At 41.4% G+C, this 22,301-nt stretch overlaps 1 protein-coding gene across 1 annotated transcript in view; it reads right to left on the reverse strand.

The window, feature by feature from the left end:
- Nucleotides 1-22,301, reverse strand: part of POLR3B (RNA polymerase III subunit B) — a 106,857-nt gene that overhangs the window by 68,251 nt on the left and 16,305 nt on the right. The window contains exons 7-12 of the mRNA XM_026499750.4: nt 21,715-21,806; nt 19,888-20,005; nt 18,213-18,321; nt 10,435-10,557; nt 4,675-4,794; nt 2,820-2,954 (exon numbers count right to left, since the gene is read on the reverse strand). Coding sequence (XP_026355535.1) covers nt 2,820-2,954; nt 4,675-4,794; nt 10,435-10,557; nt 18,213-18,321; nt 19,888-20,005; nt 21,715-21,806 — 697 coding nt within the window. The remainder of the gene's footprint in view (nt 1-2,819; nt 2,955-4,674; nt 4,795-10,434; nt 10,558-18,212; nt 18,322-19,887; nt 20,006-21,714; nt 21,807-22,301) is intronic.

Raw genomic sequence — 22,301 nt, forward strand, 5'->3', positions numbered from 1 at the left:
GCAGCGACTTCCTGTGCGAACTGGCAAAAGGGCCTTGAATAAGCGTCCTGAACGGAAGCAAATGCCCTTAACCTAAACCACAAAAGCTCAGCTCGATTTTAATTAGCCCCTTACACTTAGACTTTTGTGTCTCAAATTATGACAAAGATTTTTGGATTCCAGCTGAATTTGTTGTGGCCCCCTGATTCAAACACAAGGAAACGCCTCTCATACTAAACAAGTAAAACATAAGGGCACGCTCAACAGAACTACTGCCTCATTAGATTTCTCCACCTCCAGATTTTCGGTTTAAGAGAAATTACGTTCTCCAGTTCGCAGGGCAGTGAGAAACTGCAGGGCCATGTTGCACAATACGCCACATTATTTAGGTCAAGAGTAAAATGATGAAAAGAGATGAAGCGCTGGTGATAATATTTAACACCTTTCCTTGCTAGTACGAGGCCTTTTCAGCCTGCTTAGGACAGGAACACTAAAGAGCAAATTATATTTAAGGAAAAAAAAATGAGGACAGCTCATCAATTGATTTGCAATGAAAATGCTGAAAAAAATTAATAAAGAAGTTAAGCTGCTGAAATACAGTTTCACCAATTAGCTTAATGTCAGAGAATTCTAATTAGGCGTCTTGAGATTGCTATTTAGTGTTAAGCCTTCAGAGTGCCAAATTCTCCTTTTCACACAAACTGGTTGCAAAATTAAAGACATTAGGCAGCCTTAATTACATTATCAGAACAGCTGGGATTAGGCAATCTCTGAAGTCAAGACGGCATTCTTTTGTCACAGGGTGGAAATCCCTGGCTTTCCAGGGTGCCGGATTTTTGGTGCCGTTCCATATCTCACCCATACAAAGCAAGCTGCATTAGAAACAAAAAATTTGCAGACAAAGAATAGAGTAATGCTCAGCAAATAATGAACACATTACCGAAAAAGAAAAGGTAGGTGAAAAGATTAAGCCTGAAATCGGTAGGTTTTGCTAACACCTCTACTGGCGGCTGGCCTGCCAGCCCTCTGGTGGCAGAAAGACTGAGGAAAAGCTCTGTGAACCCACTTGGCCAGTGGATGCAGCTCTGTTATCTAAAGCTGAAGCACATTTATACTCCCTCGTCCCATGGGGTGTGAAATTAGCAGCTATTGTTTTTACACATTTTTGCCAACACAATGCCTTTTATGTCTTTACATTGTTTATAAAGCAATGTTTTCTTACACATGGGAACCCTCTTTTTAATTCTAATTTTTTAAGCAACAGGATAGTCTCTCCTCTCCTGACTCCATTCCTTATTCCTCTAAACAATCGACATTTTTTTTAATGGCCTCGTCTAACAGCACGATTTTTTTCCAATTAAGAAACCGTAAATATGAGGACTGATGGTGGTGGGGATACCCATACTATCCTGCACAGAGGTCAATCTGAAGGTGGCGGAAAACCCACCTGCTAGCACCAACCGTTAAACACACAGAACTTCTCTAATAGTCCAGGCACTAGCCCTTTTCCAAAACCTAAAACTGCTATCGTTTTTTAAATCCTAGCTTTTAAATTTTAGTGGTAGTATGTTATCCTAGCCACCATCATCTGTCATCTGGAATACTGCCACAGCCTCCTAACTGGCGCATTTCCTGGCCTGTTCATCTCCAAATCTGATCGTTCTAAACTGAAAATCAGATCATGTCACATCCCTGGTTAAAACTCTTCAACAGTTTTTCGCAGTATGGAAAACTCAATCCAAACCCCCTTGCGTGGCCCACAGGCTAGTTCTCCAATGTCCTCCCCACCCCCACACCTCATGCAGTCAAGCCCAGTGATCCTCTCCCAGCTCCCCAGGGCCGGAACTGCACAGAGATGACGCACTCGCAAGGGTCTCTTGCTGGAATGCAGTTCCCAAGGTTGCACGAGTCTGGCTTCTCCTCACCGAAGTCTCAGCGGGAATGTCTGAGGGCTCAGCTTAAAATACATCACTTTTTTCAAAGAAATCTTTCCTGATCATCCTGACGAAAGTAACGTCCCTTCCCTCCACCAACACCCCAGCTCTCTAACATTAGCCTGTTTGGGGTTTTATTTAAACACCTAAGACAGCTTCGTATTACCTCATTTCTTTCCTGTTCACTTGTTCAACGCCTCTCTCTCCTACCAAAATGCACTTTTGAGAGCAGGTGCCTCACAGAGTGTCACTCACTGACACATCCTTGGGTGACCGATAGCTTTACGTGGGGACTCGAGAGATGAGTATCAGTGATTCCTGTCCTCGATGAGCTTACTGTCTCAGGGGGAAAGAAGCTTGCAGGGGAAGAATTACATATACTTCAGCATGTAAAGCTCTGAATCACGTGTCACTGGCATTTGGAAGACAGAGCAGCTAACTTCTCTGGGGGTTCACAGGTTTCAGAGAGGGTGACTCCAAAAATGAAGAATGGGCGGGAGCTCGTCATTAGGGGGAGGGCAGAGGGAGACGAGGCAGGGGCCACCGAGGCAGAAGGCATAACTCAAAGGCAGGAGGATGGAAGAGCATCGCGGTGTGCCTGGGAAGGTGGAAGTGACCAGGCAGGGCTGGAAAGGTGCAGGTGCAAGGTCACCAGGGACCCTGGAAGCCCTGCTCAAGAGTCTACACGTGGTTCTGTAGAGCCATCAAGCTTTCATGACTGCCACAGAGGAGCTGCCAGGGAAGAGAAAGTAGGCAGAGAAATAAGCCCTTATATCCCCAGTCAGGCAGGGAGGCTCCCTTTCTATTTGTTTTAATACTGGGATTCCGAGTAAGCGTGCATGCTTTGAAAAACCTTGAACTCCACACTTGCAGCTCAGGCCTGCTGACTTAGAGTAATTAAATCACCTGTCCTGCCAACTCCAATCGCTTGTTACCGTAATAGTCCCGGTCATCCACTTTATTATCTCCTTGGGCCAGAATCACTCTTCGCACCATCACTGCAGTGTAGATACACTTTGCTCGGAAATTGAATTCTTTAACCTGTAATTCAGAAGTTAGAGAAAATTCCTGAGACAATGCATATTAGGCACTATCAACTCCTTCCTTCCCTGTACATTTCATGCCACTCCTTCAAAGAGGTGGTGCCCACCAACCCTCCTTGGGCTGGTCTGTGAACTCGCACTTGCCACTTCCTTTCTCTGGGTCCCGAGGCACCATGGCAGAAGGCAGGACACTCTGCTGGGGACAGAGAGGCTGCTTGGAAATGCACTGGGGAGCCAGAGATGCTCAACTGTTGCTATTTGACTTTTAAACAGTCTTTCCAGTCATCCAGAGGAGTTTAAAATTCTGTTGAGTCCCAGCTCTCATATTAAGAATTTTCTAATTCTTTGAATTAGCTCAAAACACACATGAATGGCAGCCAAAGGGCAGAATCGGAGATCTGTATGTTTCTGAGCCAGCAAGGTGTTTTAAAATAAGAAATTCCTGTGGTTAGGTGGTCACTCTCCCCTTCTACAGAGCCCTTGACTTTCCTGTATGATCAGCTCCTGAAGGTCGAGTATGCAACCCCTGAATTAGAGATTATTCATGAACAACACACGTGGTAACTCATTATAAACCAGATTGCTTGGTTAGCAAGATCGTCTAGCAAATAATTCTATCACTTAGAAAGAATAACATTATATTAGAGAGGAATGATTACTCTTGCCCACACCCCACATACCAACATGACCAATCTCTGTATAATGATAAATAAATAAAAAGTAAATACAATTGGCCTTTGAACAACACGGGTTAGGGCCACTGACCCCTTGCACATTCAAAAATCCGTGTGTAACTTTTAACTCCCCCAAAACTACTACTTAACTACTAATAGTCTACTGTTGACCAGGAGCCTTACTGATAACATCAACAGTGAACACATATTTTGATTGCTATACTATATACTCTATGCTTATAATAAAGTAAGCTACAAAAAAGAAAATTTTATCAAGAAAATCGTAAGATACATTTACAGTGCTGTTCTGTACTTACTGAAAGAAAGAAACAACACATCTAAGTGGACCCATGTAGTTCAAACCCATGTTATTCAAGGGTCAACTGTATCAAGCATGTTCTAGGGTCAGAAGATGGATTCTAGCTCTCTCTCTGATCAGTGACCAGCTGGGGGACAAGAACAAAGCATCCAGCTTTTCTGGACCTGAGCATCTTCACTGTAAGTAAAGGAAGCTGGACAATGTGAAGGCTAAAATTCAAGGTCTAAGGGGTGAACCATCCAGTATTTTAAAAAGTATCTATGGTGGTAATGGTAGCACAACAGTGAGAATGTACTCGAGGCCACAGAACCGTACACTTAAAGGTGGTAAATTTTATGTTAGGTATTTTACATTAAAAGAGAGTATATGAGCAAGGCACTGTAAGCCTGTTTCATTTAAAAACATCTAACACCATCTCTGTCCTTCAAAGCCGTGAATTCGAGGAGCAGCATGAGTTTATGTCTGAATATGGGACACTGTAATTACAGGCTGAAACAAGACCCACGGGACTATAAATATGACGCTAATGACAGCATACAGCTAACATTCCCTAAGTACAGATAAACTACTGATAATGGGAGGTTCTTTCCATGGGGCAGCCCAGTCCTTTTAGAGTCTCTTTTTTCTTACGAAACTCGATGCTCAGTCATGTAAACCTGCACTCAAAGTTCTTTAGCAGACGGGCCCAGAGGACCTCAGTCCTCAGCTGCACAAGCACTGCTCACCGGCACGTGCGTCAGGATGGTAGAAGCCAGGAGCTCTCTTGCCTCTTCTATCTTCGTCTTCTTTGGTCCACCTCCCCACATCCTTTGCCTCCTGACTTTGTTCCCTATATATTTTAATGCCTATAAAAACAGAAGATCATAATGTTTGAATGACACCCGGTAGAGGGAATTTACTAAACACCTACCCACACAAAACACTTATAAACACAAAGACGAGGATCCTGGCTATAGAGAATACTGCATGAGGCTTAGTCAAAAAATCAACATTTGTCTTGAATCAATAACAAAGTAGCATTATATGCTGTCCGATGAACCAGTTCCCTTTTTATAATTTGTTTTCTTACTACACAGTTGATACATGATCACTGTAGGAAATTTAGAATATACAACTGAAAAGATACGCATATATACACACAAACAGACATACACACACACGTTCTGTATATGAAGCAGCCACCAATCCTCCACCCAGAGAGAACCACAGTCCACAGTTAATCTTCTGGAGCTGTACTTTTTTCCCCTCAAAAAGGAATCACACCATGTGAAGACCTCTCTCCTAAAAGCTGCAGGGCACCGCTGGGAGAAAACACAATCTAAGTAAATCAAGGGTTATGCTGTTTTCATGGACTGGAAGCTTTAATAGTGTTAAGATGGCTTACTGTTAAAATTCTTTCCAAACTAACCAATAGACCCATCGTAATTATTCCTGGCAATTAATACCCCTGGCAGGTTTTTTAAAAACCAAAAATTGATTGATTCTAAAATTGACATGCAAATGCAAAGACCTGGAATAGCTGAAACACTCTTGAAAAAGAAAAGTTGGAGGATTTATATTACCTGCTTTCGATTAGAAAGCTATGGTAATCAAGACAGTGTGAGATTGGCAATAAGGGCAGACAAAGAGATCAATGGAACAAAATACATCCAGAAATAAACCCATGCTTTTATGGTCAGATGATTTTTGACAAAAGTGCTAAAGCAATTCAACAGGCAAAGGAAAACCTTTTCAACAAATGTTGAAATATCTACATATAAATATCTACAAAGTAAAAAATTAACTTTGACCCTTACCTCACACCAAATAAAAAAGTTAGTTTAAGTGGATTTTAGAAATAAACCTAAACACTGAAACTATAAAAGCTTCTAGAAAAAAACATAGGAGGGGCGCCTGGGTGGCACAGCGGTTAAGCGTCTGCCTTTGGCTCAGGGCGTGATCCTGGCATTGTGGGATCGAGCCCCACATCAGGCTCTTCCGCTATGAGCCTGTTTCTTCCTCTCCCACTCCCCCTGCTTGTGTTCCCTCTCTCACTGGCTGTCTCTATCTCTGTCGAATAAATAAATAAAATCTTAAAAAAGGAAAAAGGAAAAAGAAAAAAACATAGGAGAATATATTCTTGCCCTTGGGATAGGCAACATTTCTTTACACAGGACACAGAAATAGGTAACCATAAGATAAACAAAAAACCTCCTGATAATTAGATTTCACCAAAATGAAAACTGCTCATCAAAAAACAAAGTTACGATAATGAATAGGGAAGCAATGGACAGAGAGAAAATAGTTACAATAATAAATCTGACAAGGGATTTATATCCAGGATACTTTTTTTAAAAAAGGGACTCCAAAATTCAATACTAAAAAGACAACTCAGTGAGGAAAACAAGAAAAGATTTGGATACTTCACAAAATCAGTAGTAAGTCCATGAAAAGTGTATGACATCATTAATCATCAGGGAAATGCATATTAAAACCATAATGGTATAGACACCACCCAACACCTAGTAGAATGACTAAAATTAAAAAGAAAGACAAGAGCAAATGTTGGTGAGGACATGAAGCAATCAGAACTCTCACACACGGCGGTGGGGCAGGGACGGACACAGACTGCAAAATGGTACAATTACTTTGGGAAAAGGTTTAGCAGTTCCAACTTTATAAAAGTTACATACACAACTGCTCTTTGATCCAGCAATCCTATTTGTAGGTATTTATCCAAGAGACATGCTGACCTGTTCAGGCAAAGACTTGTGCAGAAATGTTTATAGCAACTTTATTCATAAGACCCAGAGTGAAAAAACCAAATGTCCATCAACAGGAAGAGAGAAACTGTGGGACAGTCGTACAACGGAATACTACTCAGCAATAATGGCCAAATGATATAAAATACCAGCCGGTATGCTCAGCAGAAGAAACTGGACACAAAAGAGTATATTCTGCACAATTCCATATAAAGTTCTAAAACAGGCAGAATTAACCTGTGGTGAAAAATCAGAAGAGCAGGGAAGAAAATCAGAGGGTGGAGGTGAAAAGGGACTAACAAGGGACATGAGGGAACTTCCCAGGATAATGGAACAACATTCTACATCTCATGCAAAATTATGTAAAACTATGCAATTAAGATTTGTACACTTCAGCACACATAAATTCTACCTAAAAAATTAAGTATTAAAAACTACTCAAATAGTGGGCGTGAGGAGTAGGCGGAGATTTAGATGAAACAAGAATGGCAGTGTTGGTAATTACTGAAGCTGGGTGATGGGCACAGGAGGGTTCATAATACTCTTCTCTATACTTTGTATAGTATGTTGAAGTTTTTCCAAGACAAAAAGTTTTTAGAGAGGATAATTTTCTAACAACAATGAATGCACTTTTTTTTTTTTTAACTGGCTTTCAGTTAGAAGAAAGGGCTTGGGATTCTTGATTCTTTATCTTGGAATTCCTGTCCCCGATTCTTGATTCTTTATCTTGGAATTCCTGTGCCTGGGAAATTTCTTCTCTGTGCTTTAAAGCCTAGCTCAGGTATCACTTCCTCACCCCACTCCTTTTTCTCTGCTATGTGAATTCCTTATGTAGAAAGAACTAAGTGTTGTCACTCTGCTTCAGACCACGCCGTACTTCAACCATTTACAGGTATGGCACTCCTACTAGATGTTGTGTCATCTTTTTCTTTGATTCCTGATGAATAGTTCTGGGCCAGGAACGGAACGGAACTCCTCCGTGGTAAGATTGGGACATCAGACCTAGGATCCTCTCCGTTTGGTGTCTGTTAGGGCGTCTGAAAAACTCAGACAGTGCCAACCCTTGCTGCCACGACCTAGCAGTAAGTAGGACCCAGTACCGGATAAAAGCAAGCCTGTAGTCAGTGGGATTAGCCAAGAGACAGGCAGATCAGTCTTCCTTCAACTGAGCTGTCCTCACGAAATTCTGGTCTTTCAGTTCCCTTGGGAAAAGAGGCTAAAGATTCTTCACTTTGAGGGAAAAAATGGAGGAACACAGGGGAGCCTAGCATCCCTTCTGAGTTAGCAAGAAGTCGGGTTGTCCCTGGAGTAATATTACCAGGGTTTCACAGCGTGAGGGTTGTGGTGAGAGCCCAGTCTGGGCATGAACAAGTCAACATGACACCCCTCGTGCATCCTATCCTCCAAAAAGGTAATAAATAATTTCTTCTCTCTATGCCACAGCCCTTGACGAGGATGATAGAAAATGTCCGTAAACAAGACCCAGCAAAAGGCTTTGAGGGCAGAAGGAAAGGAGGAGAGATAAAACGGGAAGCATTAAACACAAACACAATGCAGGTGTTAAGCAACCCACTGAGTGCCATGTCGCCTAAAGTTCTATTACATAAGACACTGCGCACTTGCTACACGCTCACTTAGAAAAACATACAGTAGGGACGCCCGGGTGGCTCAGTCGGTCAAGCATTTGCCTTCAGCTCAGGTCATGATCTCAGGGTCCTGGGATCAAGCCCCACATCGGGCTCCCCACTCACTGTGGAGTCTGCTTCTCCCTCTCCCTCTGCCCCCACCCTTGCACATTTGCTCTCTCCCTGTCAAATAGATAAATAAATAAAATCTTAAAAAAAAAAAAAAAGGAAGAAAAACATACAATATCCACATTGTCCTAACTCATATGTTCCACTTACAAACTACTCTGGATTGCACATGCCTCGACAGTCTATTAGTCGCAAATTATTAATCCATGCTCTAATCCAGCATACAGTGCGAGCCATGTCAATGTTCTCACCTCCCACTTGCGTATTCCCCTCATCTCTGAACTGAACTTCTCTCCTTCAGTTAGCTAACATCTCCTGTCAGTACCCATTTAGGAGAAATAAATAATTTCCCAACCCACTATTTAGCCTTGCTCACCCAGCTTCATGATACTAGGGTTATAGGGCCATCTGAGCAACAATGATGCTATTTGTTAGAAAAGGAAGAACGGACCTCACTGAATCCACTGAGGGATCATTAAGGTAAACTGCTCTTCCTGAGCATTACACAGGTTTAAAGGAGAGAGAGTGTCTCCCCAAATTGAGCCGACTCCTGGATACTTCTTTACGTTTCCTCTTTGTGTTCTTGGAACCCTTGGACAATATAATTCCAGTTTGCAACAAAGATTAAGCTCACTAAATATTTCATTTTCAATAAAGACCAGAAATAGAACCTCCTAAATCCAAACAACTTTTCCTGATGCTTCCTGCCTAAGAACTTGAGCTGACTCTTACCTAACTGCATAAAAAGCAGGCAGGGTAAGAATGATCCCTGTTCATTTGTGCTTTGGAATTATGTGCACTTACATATGATGATTAACCTTAAATGTCTGTCTGGCTCAGTCTATGAAAATATCAATAGTGGTGTGATTTTCAGAACATACACTAACAGATATAAGGGGGAAAATGCTATCTCTACAAGCATCCTGGGTAACAAGAAAAAAGCAGCCTGGAATTTATATCTCTTCGTTAAGGAACCCACAGAAAAGACGATGTATATATGGATCAGTAAGAACTGTCCAGTGCTTCTACAGCAGAGAATCCCTACCTCCCAGGATGGCTGCGAGGAGTGCTTAGCAAAGTACTTCACAAATGTGGGACTAAGCATCCGAAGTGAGGCTGTTAAGGCCTCCTGTCACAAGGGCAGGGAAGTACAGTTATTTTTATTATTTCTTACTTCTTATTTTTATTATGTTTAGCATATATACATATACAAAGGCAGGGAACTAATCTTGTCCTAAAATCCCCAAGTTCCAGCTAGGAGTTCTTTAGCAGGTCAATGAAGGCTCTGTGCTGGTAAAGGGTTACTGATCCTGGCTCTTCTTGCTGATGACACTGGGAATTCAGAAAAAGGGATTGAGACTACATACAACTAGACACTGAAAGCAACTGGAAGTAGGGAATAAAAAGGGAAATTGAGGAGAAATGCAGGGAAAAAAATCTTCTACACTAGAGTTGCTGTAGTTCAAAAACATATGTTGGAGCAATTGGGTGGCACAGTAGGTTAAGCGTCTGACTTTTGGTTTCCACTGAGGTCGTGATCTCAGGGTCGTGAGATGGGAGCCCCACATCAGGCTCCGCACTCAGCGCAGAGTCTGCTTGCGATTCTCTCTCTCCCTCTGCCCCTCCCACTGTGTGCTAACGAGCGTACACTCCAATAAATAAATCTTTTTAAAAACCCCAAAAAACAAAAGCATATATCACTCAGGCAAATAAGTGAAAAGGAATACTTGCTATTATATCAGAACAAAAGCCCCCTGGACACATATCCCCCTTCTAAGTTAGACACCATAGGCCGATAATTTATCAAGGCAAACTCCTTACTCCAATTCCTAAAACATGAGCCAAAGAAGCTTCTCTGCTGTCCCTCCCAACTCCCCAACACCCTCCCACACCTACACCCCAAGAAGTCACTGCATCCGATCCTTTATGCACGAGCAGCATTAAATCTCCAATTCCCTTTCATAGCAAAGGACAACATGAAAAGACACACCTGCATCTGTGTGAAAATCTGAGCTTTCTGGCACTCTTCCAAACTGGGCCCAAATGCAGCCATCACGTGCTCCTCTGTTCCAATCATCTGTACAATTTCCTGGTCACTCTCAACACCCATGGCCTAGGAAGGAAAGAAAAGATAGAAAGAGTGTTGGCTTTGTGTTAACTCACTGACATTTGCTTATGCTAATTTGGCATTGTTTGTGGGTATTACTTCTAAGCAAAAGCTAGCTCTTTTCTCAGAAACGGTGCCATCTGGCATTGGCAGCCCCAGCCCAAGCTGCAGAAGAACCTGAAACAGAAATTTTGATTGGGAAGAGGAAAACAAACATTCTCAAGCACTTTTTTGCATGTGTGCAATCTTCTAAAATGTTTAAATATCCTGTGAGTGTCATCGTGAAAAAGGAGGTAGGAAGGTATAGTGAAGACACTGGTCACATTTACGAAAGCAAACTGAAAAATTAAAACAAAACAGCCCAAGAGCGGTAAATCAGAAAATATGCATTGCTGGAAATAAACAGAACCCCAATCAGTTTTGTCGCAAGACTAATTTTTCTGAGAACCATCAACTCATTCGCATTTAGGCCAGAAGAATTTTTCCTAAGGGATGTTTTACCTTACCATTCCAGGGATACCAAGCTATACGTTATGCATGTTTTAAGAAGAGATTTCTTAAAAAAACTAAAAACACACTTAAGAGGTTTAAGAAACCCACTTATCTTAAGTGTTTCAAGGTGGTAGCCGGCAACACAGGTCTTTGTAGATTCCATATGGCACTATGGCTCACTCCTTCACACATTTGCCTGGAATTCTGCCATATCAAGAAATAGAGCATAATCTCACTAAACCTCTCTTGGCAGAGAAAGAATCTGCTTCTTAGAAGTTATGGGAAAAGTTATGTTTGCGTTAAAATTCTTCCTTCAGCTATGCAGAGAAAACGGAACCAGGGGATAACTGTCTAGCTAGGCTTCGATGCTCTGGTGCCCACTTCTCCACACACGAGCGAGAGGGAGGGAAAACCGGCTCCAGGGAGGAACATCGAGAACGTAAGCCAGAGTACAACGGAAAGGGCGCCTCTTCAAGTCAAGAGATCTGAGGTATCTGTCCTAAAACAAGGTCAGCGACAGGCCTCACAACCACTACTGTCAAGTCACCTTGTCCACCTCTGTTTCTTCATTTCTGTGAACAAGAGGATGCAAAATTCTACAACTCTACATTTGAATTTGAGTAATCTGTGATCCAGAAATTTGACTGGGATACTTCAGGATCAGATGTAAACTGACTGAAAAGTTTTGAAACTTTTGGGGAGAAAGTTAAATATATGCTATGTCCCCTTTAGGCCAACTATGGTGGCTTGAAAAACATTCACCAATTCTTCGACACTCTCTTCAAAGGGTAAAGACTAAGTCTCCCCCTCTAGAGTGTAGGCGAAACTTAATGACTCGCTTCCACAGAAAAAAGGTGCAAGCCACAGAGTACAACTGTGGAGCCCTGGTTATGAACAGCTCCGCAGCTTCCTGCTTGCTCCCCCTCTCAGAGCGCGCCTCTGCGGGAAGCTAGCGGCCACGTCCTGAAGACAATCACGCAGCCTATGGAAACGTCTGGTAGTGAGGAGCCAACTGCCATCATGGGGGAGCCGCGATGGAAGCAGACCTCGCTATGCTCCAGTCCAGCCTTCGGGTGACTTCGGGGCTGGCTGACATCTCGACTCATCAAAGACCCGGAGCCAGAACCACCCAGCCAAGCAACCTCCACATCTCTGACCAACAGAAGCTGTGCTGTAATTCGTTACACAGCACAGATAACTAACACACCAACTTTTGGAATTAAATTTGCCATTTAAACTTAAAAAAACTTTGTAAATGTAGAACTTGTTTTGTTCAAAACTTGTTTGTGTTTAGTGAGCAAATAAAGATGCTCTCACAACACAGATCTCTTTTCTATACTTTAATTTTCATCTTCTTATCTCTAATTTGACAGGATGCATTTGTTCAAATGAACACTAGACATAAACTCCACTACTTAAAAATATTAATTAAAAATTTTAAGTTCATTCAAACACTTAGCATTTCACGGATTAAAAGAGAGCAATCCTTAAAGAATGATCAGTTCTAATTTTTAAACGAATGAGGGAAAAAACCCTACATCACCCTTCAATCAAGCACACTGAGTGCACCTACTCTGACAGCGATGGCTTGTAGGTAGGCCCATCTACATTTTCTCCTTGGTCTGCAAGAAGCCAGCCAGAAATCCCAGAAGAGAATATTTCTCCGTGAAAAGCTAATGAGAATATAAATTAACTTTTACCTGTCAATCTCCCAAAAGTGTTTTATGGGTTTCAACGGAATCAAAACATACGAAAAACAACACCAAGGCAAGTAATTTGCAGTAGAATCCAGTCACCCTTCTCTAAAATCATTGATAATAAAACTTTGTAAGCAATGCACTTCCCTCCTCAGGGGAAAGTGCAAACACTAGAAGAGATCTACATGGGGCAGATGCCGACCCGAGCATGCAAGAGATACCGCAGGAGAAGGTCTCGTGGGACAGCAGGAGAATCCTAGGGCTGAGTGGGCGGTAGCTTTCTGGATCAGCCCCCTTTCTTGAGGCAGGTTAACCTCTAAACCTGAACTGAAGCCACCTGGATTATTTTAATAATTAATTTTTAGTTCAGCAATCTCCAAGTGGAAAAAACCACATATATTTGGTGTTTAATAATAGTGACAAAGTCCTTCCTCATTTGACATACAGATTGCTGCTTCAAGTTGTCCCAAGGCTGGATCTGAGCAGTAATTTTATAACTGCATAAAATTTTCAAGTGTTCTAACACGGATCTAAACAGACTGTTTAGGCCTTCCAAATATTTCTAAGCCACGAAGCAAAGATATGCCAAGTGCATGGTAAATGACACCATATGCGCAGAAAGAATGATCAGTGGCAAAGCTCTGCTCTACAAGGGCTAAGCTCCTCCCATATCAGGTCACTGAACTACAGGGTGATAACTCAGTCAGGTTATCATCGAAAGCGCTCTAGCTCCAAAGACCAAACTGATTTTATGCCTATTTAGCCTTGGGAAGTCGTAGCTACAAATAAATGACATATTGCTACGGAAATGACAGCAAAATGCCCAACCATTTTGCTTTACAGACATAACGTAGACATCTGAAAACTAGCTTTATACGGAACTCTTTGTACTCCAGGTCTCTGAAATCATTTCACCTAACTAATAAGTCAGAAATGAATGCTACATAATAACCTCATGAAGAAACGGCAGAGATAATACGATTCAGCAGAAGGTCACCCAGTCTGGCCATCAGCATTAAGACAGGACAAAAATAAGGGCGTTCGCTCTTTAAGAAGCAGCATGAAGTCTTCTCTTTGGATACCCACTAAGTGTGACTACAAGTGTGACTTTTAAAGACAGAATACTAATGAGAGAAGAGAAGGACATGCCCACTGACGGTGATAGCTGAAATATCCTATGTGAAGGACGGAAAGGGAATGAGTTCTTAAAATATCTAATATTCAGAAATCTCTAATCTTTCTTTGGACAGGAATCAATCTATTATTACTAAAAGTAATCTTAGCAGATAAAAGAACTGTCGTGGCCCTCTTTAACTCTGCAATTTTTTCTCTTAAAAGATCAAAAATTTCAATGTAAGTTCGTTTCCAAGAAACAATGCCCACCTCCCTTGAAATCTGATCTTCTTTTCTGTAAAAACTTTCAGACTTACAGAGGCCATCACAGAGCATCTGCTGAATACTTGGGAATACAAAATGTAAAGTGGGAAAGATTCATGGGCAGGAGAACCTTTGTAGTGATTCAAGTCCATAAATAAGGCTGATCTAGGTCTTAAAAAGCTTTAGCCGTCATATTCAGACCCAGCATGGAACCTGGAAACCCTGCTGCTTCTGTCACTTTTAGCCAATTGTTGGTTACAATCAACAACCATCAAGTCCTAATGACTGTCAAGGTCTGTGTTAGGGCCACACAACACAAAAAGAGAAATGATGTGACTTTCCTGGTCTCCCAGTTTATTTTCCCCAGCTCCTGACATTAAACGTGGAGGCAGAGTGAAGGCAAGAGAAACAATATCTTCTTTCTAGGCCTTCCACTTTTCAAAAAATACACCACCTCCTTTGCTCTTCAGGACAACGCTCTCAGGTGAAATTCTCACTTTCTGGGGAGTTATCCGAGACCCAGGGAGACTGGGGAATCTGCCTGAGGTCACTCAGCTAACAAGGGGAGAAGCTGAAATTTGGCCTAGATCTGTCTGATGCTAAGATCTCCCATATTCTGTGCTGCTCCCCAGATGGAAAAGTCTTCATAGAAATTATTAGACAAGGTTCCATCAGGCTATTAAAACATCCCCCTAGTGGGAGAACATAAAATGGGACTATCTGTGACCAATGTACTTCGTTTAAACTAAAAAAATTTAAAAAGTTGTTTTCATCCTTATATGCTGCTGATTAGCATGTAATGGTTAAGTTTCAGAAGAAAATTCTGGCAACATGCCCAGGTTTTTAAAAAAATGTTTAATTCCACTCCCAGGAATTAAGTCTCACAAAACACTCAGCAATGTGCACAAATATGTACGTAGAAGACAACCCAGGGTTGTGTATCAGAGTGAAAACTTGGGGGAAAAAGGACACCTAAATGACCCCTACAGGAAACTGGTTAAACAGATTGTACCGCCCACGGGTAATTCCTGTAGGACACCTGCTAAAAATAATGATGAAGATCCGTATTTACAGATATGGAAAGCTATTCACAAATCACTGTTCAGTGGGGGAAAAACAGTAAAATCAAGTGTATATTACCAAAGCAGAGGAAAAAGGGTCTGGAAAAAATAGGTCCAAAAATGTAGTTCTACTTGTTAGTAGCTTTTCCAATTTGTACAATTCAAGGACTGTTTTATAATCAGAAAAGGAGAAATCTGAAATCTCAACTATAGGTTACATAAAAGTGCATACTGTTAATTTATAGCCCCATTCTATAAAGGATTTAAATTGGCTATAAACACATGTATACATTTGCAACATAATATTAAATTTGACAGAAGAAACTGTCTTATCAAAATTGTTACCTAGGCAAAAATGTATTTAATAAAGGTTTTCTGATTTTAGCGTGTCCACATGTCTAGTGATGTATTTTCCACGTGAGTGATATAAGGCTAGATGCATTATAATTAACTTATAATTTCTGGTCTAATGAAAGCAGTCCTAAGCTTCTTTAAGCCTCTAGAACAGCCAGGAAAGTCTTTTGGACGCATGGGAACACACTGCCCTCTACTGGAGATGTAGTTCTACACAGTCGGATGAAATTCTTTTATCTGCTAAACACTACATACACAAGGCACCACACTGGGGCCTGTGGGATCCTGACAAGGAAAGCCAAAACTACTTCAGTGATTTAAAAATGTAAACCATGAAGAGAGGTAATAAAAAGTACACTTAGGAATTCTCTCCAGCTCCCCCTCCCCGCCGATATAGATGGTACTTCGATTATGATGATCATCACCCTAAAAAGAAAACGACACCGTCTTATTTAGAGAACTGGAAAGTATATTAAGTTGCACTAAACATGAAAAAATCTCCTACAGGGATGCCTGCATGGCTCAGTTGGCTAAGCATCTGACTTTGTTGGCTCAGGTCATGATCTCAGGGTCCTGGTATCGAGCCCGTGTCCCCCACATTGCTCTCTCAAATGAATAATCTTTGAAAAAAAATCTCCGACAACCTTCTTCGTGTAATTGCATTCAGAATGCAGTTATTTCCCGAGTTAAAGAACCCGAGTGGTCAACATCCACTCAATACCTATGAACAGCCTGGGACCCCCTTCCTGGCCCCAACAGTAGCCTGGCACAAAGAGGCCTGTCTGCCCGACTCCTGTGCTGTCACCAGGTCACAACTGCGACAGGACAAGTTCCAGTCCTCCTCTCTTACTCCTCTGAGGCGTATACCCAGATGTCTTCCCTTTCTAACCACCTTAGTTACCTCCACCCCAGATGCTTCATGATCCTAACCACGGCTAAGCAAGAATATTTAAGTCTGAAGTCAAACTAAATGAGAAAAGAACGTTAACCTCTAACATGATCCCAAGTACTCTCTTCAGTATTGACTCAAATAAACTGAGCTCTCGAGTCTCGTCGGCAGGATTCCCCTCTGGCCCATACACAGTCGGGTGTGGGCATCCTCAGCTGTGTTCTCCACAGCTAGTTGCCACAAACCCTGCACAGGAGAACACGGAAGCGCTGCTCATGGGAAAGTGTTCTGTCCTGTGGGCCTCTGCTTACCTTTCCCTCAACCCATCCATACAGAACCTTGTTTTACGTGTGTTTCTGCCTAAAGACGTCTAGCATGAAGTATTTTGTTGCCTCATCAGCACTGAGCGCACGGCCAACAGCAGTCCAACTCCTGCCTGAACGAGCTTATCCGACACACGTATTTCCCCATAAGGCACATCACTGCCTTCCTGCGCTTAGAAACACTAGCCAGCACTTCAGCCTCGGCTTGGGGGCCGTTTTACACAGCAAAATCCCACCAAAAAGTACAAAACTGTGAAAGAACATGGCCCTACACAGATCACAGAAAGGGCACCCACTTACAGCACGAGAGAGGAAACAGGAAGGCAGAGTGTGGCCTTCTTTGACCTCAGCTGGGAACACAGTTTGGGGACTCAAATTTTTGACTGCCCTGAGCCTGTGCGGGTCCGTGAATAACCGCAAAACCACCATGGGTGATGATCTCGGGGTCACCAACAAATTTTAGCAACTAGGAGAACTGGCAAACACAGAATTCGCAAATACTGAGGATCCACTGTATCACATAATGCTATTTTAAAATTCTGCTTAATGACTAATATTACAATTCACGTGTTCATAAAACACGTGTAAACTTTAAGTCTCAGAGCAGGGCAGGTGAGCCACTATGAAATTATCTTCAGATGACGGAACCACTTAAACATAATTTCTATGGGAAAATGTCTTTTGGGTTCTACGTCACCAGTTCACAAGCAAGCCAAAAAAAAATCAGTCTTAAAGATTCATGTTTGTGTAGAAACACACCAGACTCCCGAAGCCCATAAAAAATAACAAACTTGGTTCATATTCTTTGACCTGGAAAATTCTCCTCCTAGGAATTTAATTTGCCTACAAATGCCCTCGCCCCTGTGTGACGTGATACAGCAGCTCTGTAACAGCGAGAGACGTGTATATCCCCCGACGGAGGGATGACTGAGGAAACTATGCTAATGGAACAGTTTGTCAAACAGAATGTGGCAGCTCTGTATGAACTAACAATAGAACATGATCTCCAAGACAGAAGTTGTAAAAAAGAAAACAAGCCCAGTACAAAATGATGTGCAATGGATGTAAGCAAAACACAAAACAGAACAAAAACCTGCTAAAGACTCATGTGCTTGTAGAGGCACAAACTATCCTTAGAAAGAGGCACGAGAAACCAGGAGCAGCGGTGTCCCTGGGTCGGATAACTACGCAGTTAGGTCCCAGTGAGTGGAAGGCTTACTTCTCACTATATATCCTTCTGTACCTTGGGATTTTTTATTGTGTAGCTGTTACGAAATAGTATTTTTGAAAACACGTGAACCCTGATCTTAGTAGCTTTCAATTTAAAATATATCACATATCTGACAACTTATGTATGCCACAAATCTTTCTATTCCTAGAAATCCTTATCCTCCAAATTTCTAATGACATATGAAAATAAAGCAGAGAAAGGCTTCTTATAATTTTCAGTAGGTACCTGCAGCCTTACCTTAAATATGATGACAATGGGAATATCTTCTGACAAAGTATTATGCCTCAAATAAAATCGTCCCTGTTTCACAGCCATATTGGTTCTGCTTTTTTTCTCATGGGTGGAGCTACAAGGAAATGCAAGTTGGTTAAATTATGTCCCCCCTTGGTTTCAAGCTAGTAAAATGCAACTCAATAAGATTTGGCAATCAATAATGATCAGTAAGGTCCTTCCTAACAGACGCCTTTTAAAGATGCACAACTCCTTTCCTAGCTTCCCTGCCACTTCCATGAAACTTTAAAAACACTACAAATGTTTCTTTAGCTTTGAGAATACAGTGGAAGTTTTGTGGGTGAATGAGTGACACACACCAATTTATTTTGACCTAGTTCACTTTGGTTCCACCTGAATTGCTTTGATTCAGTGTGAGGTATACTCATGATCAATTTTACACATTTCAAAAGAAAAACCTCAAAATGAGTCTATACTATAATGAAAAAAATGATGAAGAAATGAATTTATACACTCTGAGTGTTTAAATTAATAACTCAGTAAAACATATCTACATGCTTCCTATACAGTGAGGCCAAAAGAAACTAAGGAATCTCCTTTTATTGGAATCTCATCAGCGACAAACATTTCCAAGCGTAATCAGCCACAACAGGGACACACACTGATCACCCGCTAGGCACCAGGCACACCACGCTACACACTCTACTTACGTTAGCTCTGATCTCCTACGTGCTACGCTTACTTTGAAGTAGTGTCTGCAAATCACATATGAGGAAACCAGTGCTTAGAGAAGATGTGTAACTGCCCACCCGAGTGCCTCGTAACTACCGAACAACAACTCTGGGATTCAAATCCCAATTGCCTGGCTCCAAAAGTTGCATACAGTAGGAAGACATGGGTCGCAGAATTATTAGCTCTGGGTCCAAATGCTGGCCACCTCTTCCGATCAGTAGGACCAAGGTCAAGTGAAACAGAGATAACACCACTTAACTTGGAGGGCCAGGGGGACAAGTAACACAGAGAACCCGATACACTGCCTGGCTCCTGGTAACTGCTCAATGAATGGCCATTACTGTTAGCTGCCTCCCCCGCCCATCAGAAAGAAAAATAGAAGTCTGAATTGTACAGTGTATTACTGGTCCTCAGAAGACAAACTCTACTGCATACTGACACCTTCGTTATCCTACAATTTTTTTATTCCCAGAACTTATTAATTTACAGATTCCAAATTACATATGATAATAAGTCAGAGAAAAGAAGTTACAGGAGACAAGAGATGCTGTTGGGAGAAAAATGAGTACACTGTGAAAGAGGCCGGTCAAGAAAACGAACAATAAGATGTTAAGTCCATGACAGACTTCATTAAAAATTAAGTAAAAAATCATCTCTGATCGTATTGATGTAGGAATACATCATGCAAAATGGTCAAAGCCTAAAAACAAACATGAAAAAGGAGTGGTTTCATAATTTTTTCAACTTTCCTGTAATGCAACAAAATTCAACTTGAATAAAACAACTAGTGGCCTTTCAACCAATGTCTCACACTTGCATCGCTAAAAATTATAAATCAGTAGTCTATTTATGATAGTCAGAAATAACTGGCTATCTCTGTATTGAAAGACAGTCCTCTGATATTGATGGAATTATCAATGTTTCTTAACACCATCCCTGCTTTCCGTACCTGGTGACCGAAGCACCAACTGCCCCCTTCCGGTCAGCCTCCACGATGATCCTGTTCTTAGACAGCTGCTCTTGGATAAGAATAACTTTTTCTACTCCTTTGACAATGAAGTAGCCACCTGCCCAAAGGAAGCAAGGAAAGTTTCACTGCCTATTCTGACAGTGTGACTTAGTAATGACAGTGACCTCCTGATTTAGAGAACCCTCTTCCATTACTCCACGGTGCCGACCAACGCTCAATTAGAAGGGGTTTGCTGATACTTTTTTATGAATTGATGACAGTGTCAGCACATGATTTTATACAAATGAGCCACAAGAAAATAAACTTCTTGAGGTCAGGGAACAGAACTTACTAGTATACCTATCACCAGCACGTGACATATACAAGACGCAAATGAAAAATATGTTAAATAAATTAGTCTTCAAATTTCTTAAGCATAAAATAACCAACAATCTTCAATATAAACTCAAAATTGCCCTACGTTTTCTAACAATTCAGTGACAACGGTAGACCAGGATTAGGTTTCCTAAGTATTCCATACTGAACAAAACCCATAAAACATTACCATATAATCTTCTTTTGCACACAACTCAGAATAAGATAAAGGGAGACTTCATTCTACTTTTAGAATATAACCAAGAACAAGCAATACATTTCACTTGTGTCACATTTTGTTATAGCCTAACAAAGTCATGTCCCTTTGTCAACCTCTTTCCAAAACCTTGTGATTCTATGTCAATGCAGCTTTAAAGGACTAGATGAAAACAACTACAAATTAAATGTGAAGTGTGAATTAAGGAATTAAGGAAAATTTTCTGTTACGTGCTAAGCGTGAAACTACAAAATAAACTGCCTAGAACTAGGTACAAACATATAATCTTTAAGAATTTAAATGAAAGACTTTTGGGTTTTTCCCCTTTACTGTACTTAAAACAGCCCGAAGTGAGCTACTTGAGTTTTTTCTGACCAGCTAAACAAGTAACTCTGTATGATTATTCTTGAATTTTCAGGCATACCAAAGAAACCACTGAGCAAAGAGACAAAAGTCTGACAAACCATAATAATAAATCACATCTTGGAATGTTAAAGTTTTAAACCCAAAATAAAAGAGAAAACAGTACATCTTTTAGAAATATAGACTAAAAGAATAAAGTTGGAGCCAAATTTCTGGATGTTCTGTGAACATTTATTTTTATTATTTATTTTTATGTCTTTATTTATTTTTAAAGATTTTATTTATTTATTTGACAGAGAGGGGCAGTGAGAGATGGAACACCAGCAGGGGGAGTGGGAGAGGGAGAAGCAGGCTTCCCATGGAGCAGGGAGCCCAATGCAGGGCTCGATCCCAGGACCCTGGGATCATGACCTGAGCCGAAGGCAGACGCTTAACAACTGAGCCACCCAGGTGCCCCTATTTTTTTTTTTTTAAGAGAAAGAGCATGCATGTGTGAGCCAGGGTGGGAGTGGGGGTAGCAGAAGGACGGAGAGAAAGAGAATCTTTTTTTTTAAAGATTTTTTTATTTGACAGAGAGAGAGCACAAGCAGGGGAAACAGCAGAGGGAGAAGGAGACTCCCCGCTGAGCAGGGAGCCCCATGCAGGACTTGATCCCAGGACCCGGAGATCCCGACCTGAGCTGAAATCAAGAGTCAGAGGCCTAACGAACTACGCCACCCAGGTGCCCCATGTTCTGTGAACAGTTTAATCCAAGTTCATTATAAAGCAGATAGGCTGGTATTGTTTTTGAGAATTAAAGCAACAGCAACAGCAAAAGAAAGGCCCTAAAAGGGGAAGAGGTGGGGGGCAGAAATCTAAGGAATCACACATACCTGGATCTAAAGGACATTCGTTCAGCTTGGCAAATTCTGCTGGAGTCTTCCCCGTAAGAACACAGTTTGAACTACGCAGCATTATAGGCATTCTGTTGAAAATAAAAGAAAAGATCACATAAAGATGGTCACTGGCAAAAGAGGTGAAAAGAGGAGGAACCGTGCCCTGTACACATCACCAAGGGGTCCACATTCCTCTCGGACATTTTAGAAAAGGCATAGGAGTGCCAGTTACATTAAGAGCCAAGTGAAATGGAGCACTTCCTTAGGTATTCTGCTCTTCTGGTTCAGAGAAGAAAAACTCAAATGTTTGGTTTCCTTCAACTTCGCGGACAGACTTGGTAATAGTCAGAAACGGCAACTCTTCACCCAAGGTCAGCAAAGGGACTCCCATTCGTTACGCAGAAATACCACAATGAACACAGTGTGAGAAACAAGAGACTATCAAGACTTACCGGCAATTTTAAGACCTAAGCAAAACTTCTACACGTGAAAAATACTAATTAAAAAATGTATGAATGCACTCCTACTCCATCTCCCATTAGATTTTCAGACAAAAGCAGAAATCCTGAGTTTTTAACAAATAG

The sequence above is a fragment of the Ursus arctos genome, unplaced genomic scaffold, assembly GCF_023065955.2.
Source record: "Ursus arctos isolate Adak ecotype North America unplaced genomic scaffold, UrsArc2.0 scaffold_21, whole genome shotgun sequence".
NCBI lineage: Eukaryota > Metazoa > Chordata > Mammalia > Carnivora > Ursidae > Ursus > Ursus arctos.